Source organism: Sitophilus oryzae, unplaced genomic scaffold, assembly GCF_002938485.1.
Source record: "Sitophilus oryzae breed Bouriz unplaced genomic scaffold, Soryzae_2.0 scaffold_1616_pilon_pilon, whole genome shotgun sequence".
Taxonomy (NCBI): Eukaryota; Metazoa; Arthropoda; class Insecta; order Coleoptera; family Curculionidae; genus Sitophilus; species Sitophilus oryzae.
The window spans coordinates 151,513-160,655 of NW_022146299.1; the positions used below are offsets into that span (position 1 = coordinate 151,513).

A 9,143-nucleotide genomic window follows, 5' to 3' on the forward strand; every position below is an offset into this window, starting at 1 on the left:
GTTGAAGAACGATTCATAAAATTTTGGAATAATATTTGCTTCTAATAAACTTTTTAAATCTCGCTTTTTATTTTCTGATATTTCTCACCTCGAATCATACGCTGGATGTAGAGTAATATTCATCTGATTTTTTGTATTCGAACCTCTAGTTCCAACGATTTTGATGGGAAGTGATCACCATTCATCTTGTTTATAGCTTGTTTTATATTGGTAACGATTACTTCCCTTTACAAACCGTAGCATTTTAACTTCGGATACTTTAAACTGCTTGCCATCAGAATTTTTAGTATAATTAAAGTTCCTGGCTTAATCGTTTAAGGTCTATAAAATCGTTAAAATTCATTTCCTTCACTATGTAAGAATTTCCTTTTTTCTTTGCATTTCTTATCATGAACACATATTGTTCTGGGACATATATGAGGCCCGATTTTTTCAATTTCTTTAAAGACTTTTCAATAACGCTATGTACTGCATCCCCCTCGTTCTGGGTATGCCCTCGTATTAGGTATTTATGCGTTATGGAATTGATTTGGTAATTTTTTAAGGCATATAAATACATTCCAATTGTATATCTAAAAAAGTAAAACTTTAAAGTTACATCGCCCGGTGCAAGCAATTCGATAGAAGCTAGTAGTTACTTAATTTAGGTTGATAAAGTAGGTACCTATTTTTTTGCTGCCCTCCACAATTGTCCGTATAGAATATGATATCACAACCTGGGCGATCATTGGCTACTTCTTCAAGAAACTTTAGGACACAAGTTCCTATTTCTATTGCTCCTCGCTGAGCTAATCCCTCGTGCCAGAAAAAACATACATTATTGTCCTTTGTTATTTCAGATATCTGTAACAAAATAAACATACTTGTTTCAATTACTGAAGAGGATAAAATAATAATGAAGGTTTACTTACTGTAAAATTGTAACAGTTTAGTCTCGACTTGTGAAAGAAAGCTGACGTTTGTCTTGTAGGAACAGGAAGTACTGCTTGTAAGTCATAAACAGCTAATACTATTGTTGATCCCTCTTTCTCTGCTTGTTCTTTATCTTTTGCCTTTTCATTTCTACTCAACATTTTTTCTTCTTGGTGTATTTCATAATTTGTCTCTAAATCTTCTTTTTCTTTATTACTTGCATTTTTGTACGCTTCACATATGTCACGCTGATCTTTCCGAGGTGCAAAAAATCCTATGTTAAATTCCGTATTAAAAAGATGAGTGTAGGTGTCATAATTTGCTGCTTCTCTGTTGTTCAAACGCCGTCCAGCAGTGTAATGCCTACGCAGTTCTGCAATACTAAGCCCCCCATCTACGAACTCTCTTGAAGTTTGAGCACGTAGGTAGTGGCTTTCCACTCTTGGTATTCCCTTTATATGAATTATTACTGATTCCAGAATCTCTTGGTCAATTTTCAAATGTCTTCCATGCTTGCCACGTTGGTCTTGAGCGATGATTCCACTTCCAGTAACTTTACTGTGAATTACCGTTTGGAGAGTTTGCTCGGTTATTCCAAATGTACTGATTAGAAATGTTTTACGTACACGTACTTTACTGACATCATCGTCCTTTGTCAAATAGAAAGCACGGTTTGGATTCCTAGCCTCTGCGGATGTTATTCGTCTATAATTTGTGATCAGTTTTTCAACGCATGAGCCCAAGAAATCGCGCTGGCGCTGAAATATGCCTAGCCCCCAATAATCCGCAAACAGTTTAGCTCTTTGATTTTCAGAGAATTTCTTAGAGCATCCAAGCTTGCCGCGCTCTGGACAGGGTGGCTTCATGATTTTCTCTGAAACAATTTTACCTATCCGAGAAACATAACTTTTCGCTAGATTTTTTAGGATTTTGGATTTGTTTCTTTTCCACTTTGACGGATTCATTGTCTCTTCTTTCCTTTTTTAACAGGTGACCCATTTAAGTACTCGCACCACTGCAATCAGCTGAGTTGGGTATATATTCATCACTATCTTCTTCTGGGAAGGCTTCCTCATTCTCTGAAACCTCCTGGTACAATCGCTTTTGGACTCTTCTTAAAATAAGCTTAGTTGGGGTAGTATTTGTCTGTGTATAAAATAGAGGGTTTTTGATTTCCATAGATATTTTTGATGTACTAGGCATTAGAACAATATCTCCAGTGACATTCATAGAACCTAAAAATAATAAATTTTATTATCAATATAACTACCTCAAGAAGAGACAAAAATACGACACATACAAGGTTATTAAAAATAAACAAACCTTCAAGGGTTTTTGGGATTTTGGCTACCATATTAGCTTCAGATGGATTAGGCGTTGGTTCAACATTCTCAATATCATTCAGCTTGCAAACTAAAAAGAGTAACATTATTTTGTCACACATTAATGGAAGATGGTATAAGCAGATTGGCAAAAAAGCGAAAAAGTTCATGTATAAAAGATACCTGTAACGGTTTCAATGTTTTCATCTTCCATATCCATTTTAGATGCAATGGGCATTGATTTAACATTATCAATAGTGTTCAGTTTGGTGGAGCTTTGATGGTAACGTGTTTCCCATCTATACCACCTGAGCAACCAGGGAATTTCCAGGAATTTCTGAAGCTTTTTCCAATCCTTCTCCAAAAAACAAAACAAAAAATAAGTTAATGAACAGAGACTAGTTTTTTTTGAGAGCAATGAAAATGGAATGTTATTTCTGACTTTAAGAGATGGTTTACTATAAGTTTTTCATTTTGTGTTGGTTTTTTTACTCGATTTATTGTTTTACAGAACCTCGATTCACAACATGAACTACTTGATGGAAAGGAACCTTCCACATCCCAACACAATCAGTCTGCTGAAAAAAATTACCCTATTGCAACACCTGAATCTCAATGTAATCAAGATGAACAAGAACAATACGGGACCTCAGTCATTTGGTCACTAAAGTGAAGAACGTAGCTGACTCAATTAACACACACATGCCAACAGAAACAGAGTTTGATATATTCGGGAAAAGTGTAGCTGCCCAGCTTAAAAGTTTGCCAATCGACAAAGCAATAGAAGGACAAATGTTTATCCAAAATTATCTTTGTAATTTACGTCTGCAACAAATGGGCCACGGAATATCCAATTACGCATACATCCCGTCACCAAATTCTATGTACCATTCTTCACCATCACCGACTTACACACTACCACCACAACATTCTTCTTCCACACAACCACCACAACGATCCCCTTACACACAATCACCGCAAAGTTGTCATTACACACAACCACCACAATCTTCTACACCAGATTCTACTGATAACATTTATCTTGCTGACCAATCTTTCTACCTACTACAGACAAATAATGACAATACAATGACTATGTACTCTGAAATCAATGAATCTCAAACCTCAAACTGCAACTGTAGTAATACAAGATGACATATTGGCTAAGGCAGTATCGAGTATTTACTAATAAGTTGATTGCAAATATGTTGAGTTTGAAAATAAACCTAGTTTAATAGAAAAAAAAATCTTTCTAATGTTACTCACCTTTATGTAATCTCTCAGTGCGTTGTAAATAGCATCGCATACTTCGGATATGATGTTACAAGTTGTCGATCTTGGTACCCTGAATAGGTGTTGCAAGACGCGTAAACTAATTCCGTTAAGCTGCGTTGACACGGGTCAAGTGACTTGATCAACTCACTTGAATTCAAGTGAATTTCAAAAAGCGATCAACTCACTTGAATTCAAGTGAATTGAACGCTTTTTGAACGTGTAAACCTCCAATTCATCTGACTGGATTCATTTCACTTGAAACAATCGCCAGTTGATCAAGCTCAAACTTTTTCGTTCAAGTCGACAAAATCAATAAATATGGCCGGTACTAGGTGGAACGAGGAAACCCCGTTGAAATTTGTTTTAGCCGATCAAAAATATCCATGTTTGTGGAACACAAAAAGTATAGATTATAGACATAGGGATTTGCGGGCAAGTGCGCTTATCAAAATTATTGAAGAAATGAGGGAAAACGGAGTTTCCATGACTACGGTGGATGTAAAGAACCGTATAAAAAGTATTCGAACAACCTACGCTGCAGAAGTGAGAAAAATTAAACAGAGTGTAAGGAGCGGTTCAGGTACACATGATATATACAGGGTGTTCGTTTTAAAACTTACCACCCACGTTATCTGCAAAAATAGACAGATTTGTGATATTCGCGGAAACACGTCAACAGATTTATCGAGGGGGAAGGTGTTTTATAAAAATCGGATGGGCATGGCATGAGGGGTTGTGTGATACATCATTTTAAAGCGCTTTTTATTCTGAACATCTTGACGTCCTATTTTTTAAATTTTACTTTGCCTTTGCGGAATAACAACCATATTAAGGTTTAAATAGGTAGACATAATAAAAATATATATATTACTGCTCTGTCCCATAAATGCTGTAAATATTAAGAAAAATTACATGTTTATTATTAAAAAAAATCAGTAAACAACATGAGTAGAGGTAGAAGGGGGTTTCACCATCAGTGGAGGGTGGAGGGAGCGCACGGCGCATGCGCGAGGAGTGGGGGTACAGCGCATGCGCGAGGAGTGGGGGTACAGCGCACGCGCGAGGAGGAGGGGAGCTGTCAAACGTCAAATGTCAAACGTCAAACCTGTCATCTGTCAAACGTCAAACGTCAAACCTGTCATCTGTCAAATGTCAAATGTCAAACGTCAAATGTCAAACGTCAAACCTGTCTTACGTCATCTGTCAAATGTCAAACGTCAAACGTCAAATCGCGAGGAGGGGTACAGCGCAGGCGCGAGGAGGAGGGGGTACAGCGCAAGCGCGAGGAGGAGGGGCACCTGTCAAACGTCATCTGTCTTACGTCATATGTCAAATGTCAAACGTCAAACGTCAAACCTGTCATCTGTCAAACGTCAAACCTGTCTTACGTCATCTATCAAACGTCAAACGTCTAACCTGTCTTACGTCATACCTATTATATACAAGGTGTTAATGAAAAACAAACGCTTTACATCATAGATTGTTTTTTCACACCCGGTATATATTCCAAAAAAAAAAATCTTTCCATGTTTTAACACAGATGATAATTTTAACGTTTGACGATTGAGTTTTAATTAATAATGCCTTTTGGGTATTCATAAATAATAATAATATTTATTTAAACGGTAAAAATAAATCAAACTTGATTTATCCATAACGATATGATGAGAGCGATGTGAACAAGACAATGGTTTACAGTAAAATGATCTAATACTTCAATCTTTACGGCTTCCTCTCATGATGTCATGCTTTTGTTTTTCTAGAAGATGAATTATTGTGATAAATATTTAAGTAAAATAAAATAAATCAAACTTGGTGAAAAATACATTGTGCAACATTTATTCCTTATCGGAGTTTGCGGTCGGTATTATTTTTAATCGGACTTTGCAGCTTCCGGTATGACGACTATGATATCACGCGTTTGTTTTTCTAGATTGCGGTTTCCGTTTCCGTTTCCGGCCTAGCATTGTACCCAGCAAACAACTCGCAATTCACGTCAGTCTCTACTTGCCTCTCGTCGAAATTAGTCGTTTCACTGTGAAAAATAAAAAAAATGTTTCTGTGCAGCACTTGTGGGGAATTGTTTTCCTATAAAAGGAATTTGACAAGACATGCGAAGACTTGTAATGGTGAGTTTTTTATTTTATTTTTTATATTGTGCAATATTAAATGTTTTTTCTATTTTTTTTAGCCAATGAAATCCAAACTGCCACGCCCCAAACCAGCGTGGACGAGGGTGCTAGCCTTAGTAAACGTAAGTAAATATTTTTATTTTATGTTCTGGCTTTAAAAATGCTTTTTATTTTAGATATGTGCCAAAAATGTTTGAAATCCTTTAGCAGAAGTGATAGTTTAGGCAGGCATATGAAGATTTGTAAAGGAGCCCCTAATGGTGAGTTTTTATTTTATTTTTTATTTTATATTAAATGGTTTTTCTATTTTAGTCAATCAGCCTGAACCAAAAAATTTAGAGAAGACCTCCCTAAAAAGGACGAGCTCTGCCACTAACAGTAAGTAATTATATTTTTTTTCCATTATTTTTAAACTAATTAACTATTTAATTATTTTTTAACATATTCAACTATTATTTTTTAACTTTTTTTTCCATTATTTTTAAACTAACTATTTAATTATTTTTAACATATTCAACTATTATTTTTTAACTTTTTTCAATTATTTAAAACTAATTAACTATTTAGCATATATTTCTATTATTTTTTAACAGAAAGCATCTATTTTATATTAAATATTTTTTTTTTCTTTTAGTCAATCAGGTAGAGCCAGAGTCTTCGGTGCCAAAGAGAGCTAGACTTGGTTTCAATAACGGTAAGTTATTATTATTTTTTTATACACCTTTTAAATTAAAACGTATATTTTTTTTTAGAACACTTGGTAATGCAGGAGGAAGGTGTTTACTTAGTTAATACCTCTTACAAAAACCGAATTGCTACATACCGACTTTTATCGAAAAAAGATCCTATCAGCGTTAATGATTTTTTAGCTAATCTCCGCGAAAAAATTATTGCGTTGGTAAGGTGCCAAATCGAAAGATTTGGCAATGTGAAAGTCGGTATGGAGCTTTTCGGTCGTTTCCTCCTGCAGACAAAGGAGGTAGAGGAGACCAAGTCCTTTGGCTCTAGGTTCAGGGGAGCAAGTCAGGGCACCGATTTGGAGGAGTTGTTTGATCAGTTCACCACTATCATTAAGCGGAGATTCCAGGAGTTCAATGAAAAAGATAGTGGTAAGTATATAATTTTTTCTGATTTCACCATACTAATTATTTTTTCGTGTACATTAGGTTGGACTCTTCAGCAACTCCTTCACGTAGATGTAAGGGTAAATAAAATCAACCCACTAAAAGCCTCATCTTATATACCATTACCGAAGGAAATAGAAGCGAAAAGGGCTGTGTTGAACATACAAAACACTGACCAGAAATGTTTTGTATGGTCGGTTTTAGCCGCCTTTCACCCAGTTCATTGGACTCAGAACGCTAACAGAGTCCTGAATTACCACCCATTTGAACAGGAATTGGATGTGACAGGTATAGATTTTCCGATATCCTTAAAACAAATTTCAAAATTCGAACAACTCAATAATATTTCTATTAATGTTTATGGACTCGAGAAGGGTTATAAACATGATAGGAATATTATTGAAGTTGTTGGTCCTTTGTATTTTACTAGATCTCATAAGGCAGATAGACATGTGAATTTGTTATTAATCAGTGATGATTCTGGCAATAATCATTATTGTTTAATAAGAAATATGTCTCGCCTAATCTCACAGCAGCTTTCTGCTAAAAAAGTTGCTAAATACTTGTGTGATGGTTGCTTGGTTTATTTTTCTTCAGATATTAAATTAGAAAATCAAAAATACGATTGTGGTCATGTTGTAGTTGAAACTCCTTCGGTTAATTTAAAGAAAAATAAATATGGTGAAAACATTCCCGAGAATATCCTTAAATTTACGAATTTCGAACGAAAATTAAAAGTACCTTTTGTTGTATACGCTGATTTTGAAACTATTTTGGAACATATACAAACAGAGCAAAACGAGCTGGATCCTGAAATTTCCTATACGGTGAAAACACACCAACACGTTCCTTATTCTTTTGCCTATTACATTAAATGCGATTTTGATAATTCTCAGTCGATTTTCAAGACTTTTAGAGGACCTGATGCACATAAAGTTTTCATAGATTGGTTAGAGACTGATTGTAAATCAATCTACAATCGATTTATGAAAAATATTGTATCCATGTCTCCTCTCAGTAGTGTACAAGAAGCCGAGTTTTATCAGATGACGCATTGTCATATTTGCGAATCTCCTTTTAATGTGGAAGATGACAGAGTAAGGGACCACTGTCATCTGACAGGGAATTATCGAGGTGCGGCTCACTCTGTTTGTAATCTAAATTTTAAAGTACCTAATTTTATTCCTGTGTTCTTCCACAACATGTCAAATTTTGACAGTCATCTTTTTATAAAAGAATTGGCTGTGGAGGAAGAACGATTGGACGTCATCCCCCAAAACAAAGAAAGATATATTTCTTTTACAAAATATATTATGGTGGGGGATGACGGCAATAACCAGGAAAAGCGACAACAAAAGTTATTTTTAAAATTAAGATTTTTGGATAGTTTTCGATTTATGGCCTCCAGCCTGGATAAGTTAAGTCAAAATTTAACATCACAGCAGTGTCGCGAGGTTAGAAAGTATTTCCCTAACGAAGAAGAATTTAAGGTTATTCGTATGAAGGGTGTTTTCCCATATTCGTACGTAGATTCTTTTTCCAAATTAGACGATACCAAGCTTCCACCCATTGATGGTTTCTATAACGAGCTTAGAAAAGAAGCCATCAAACAAGGAGATTACGAGCGTGCATTGAACGTATGGAATTTATTTAAATGTCAAACTTTAGGCGAATATTCAGATATATATTTAAAATCCGACGTACTATTATTAACTGATGTTTTTGAGAATTTTAGAGAGGTGTGTCTACAAACATACGGTCTAGATCCTTCCGGGACCGGTTCCTCATCCAAATACCAACTTAAACTTTTTTGTATGTGAACTTCCTCGGTCGTGGACATTAAATTGGGAAAATATATGTAAAAAGTATGGTTTGCTTCCGTAAATGAAATCACTATATTTACAGAAATATTTTTTTCGAGTACGGGTTAACATACTCAAACTGCAAATTGCTATTGACAGACCACATTTCGAAAGCCTGTCTCGTTATTCCTACATATTTTTGTCTATGTGGAAGATATGCGGTTGATGGAGGGTAAACTGTCCATCTTAGAATACCTATTAGTATTCCATTTTCCTTGTTTGCTATTACGAAGGGTATAGTAATTATCAGAAGTTCCACACCAATACCTCTGTATAAAAGAAACGGTTTGGGGGTTCAATGTTCCATCCTCTGGCAGATTATATATAGTCTGAAATTCGCTTAAACTCTCCGTCAATGATTCTAGGTTCTGAACGTCTGCTGATTCGTTATTATGAAAATATCCGTGAAATCGTAAGAAAGTCTGGGCTTCTTCTTATGTTAGCTCCTTACCACTTGTAGGGTGAATAAGCACAGCAACCGCTGCCACTATCGCTAAAATAACGTACATGTTGTTC

At 35.4% G+C, this 9,143-nt stretch overlaps 3 protein-coding genes across 3 annotated transcripts; 1 reads left to right on the forward strand and 2 right to left on the reverse strand.

Moving 5' to 3' along the window:
- Positions 1-292: 292 nt before the first annotated feature.
- Positions 293-1,778, reverse strand: LOC115880137. The gene is made up of 3 exons (XM_030897265.1): positions 912-1,778; positions 665-843; positions 293-572 (listed from the first exon to the last, which is right to left on the reverse strand). Exons 1-3 carry the CDS (start codon positions 1,776-1,778, stop codon positions 293-295), a joined length of 1,326 nt encoding a protein of 441 aa, XP_030753125.1.
- A 110-nt stretch (positions 1,779-1,888) lies between these two features.
- Positions 1,889-2,478, reverse strand: LOC115880150. The gene is made up of 3 exons (XM_030897283.1): positions 2,418-2,478; positions 2,236-2,325; positions 1,889-2,147 (listed from the first exon to the last, which is right to left on the reverse strand). The coding sequence occupies exons 1-3, from the start codon at positions 2,470-2,472 to the stop codon at positions 1,912-1,914; spliced, it is 381 nt and encodes a 126-aa protein (XP_030753143.1). The 5' UTR covers positions 2,473-2,478; the 3' UTR covers positions 1,889-1,911.
- A 2,467-nt stretch (positions 2,479-4,945) lies between these two features.
- LOC115880138 lies at positions 4,946-8,585 on the forward strand. The gene is made up of 7 exons (XM_030897266.1): positions 4,946-5,638; positions 5,701-5,763; positions 5,818-5,901; positions 5,954-6,019; positions 6,276-6,335; positions 6,394-6,750; positions 6,808-8,585. The coding sequence occupies exons 1-7, from the start codon at positions 5,563-5,565 to the stop codon at positions 8,583-8,585; spliced, it is 2,484 nt and encodes an 827-aa protein (XP_030753126.1). The 5' UTR covers positions 4,946-5,562.
- The last annotated feature ends 558 nt before the right edge of the window (positions 8,586-9,143 follow it).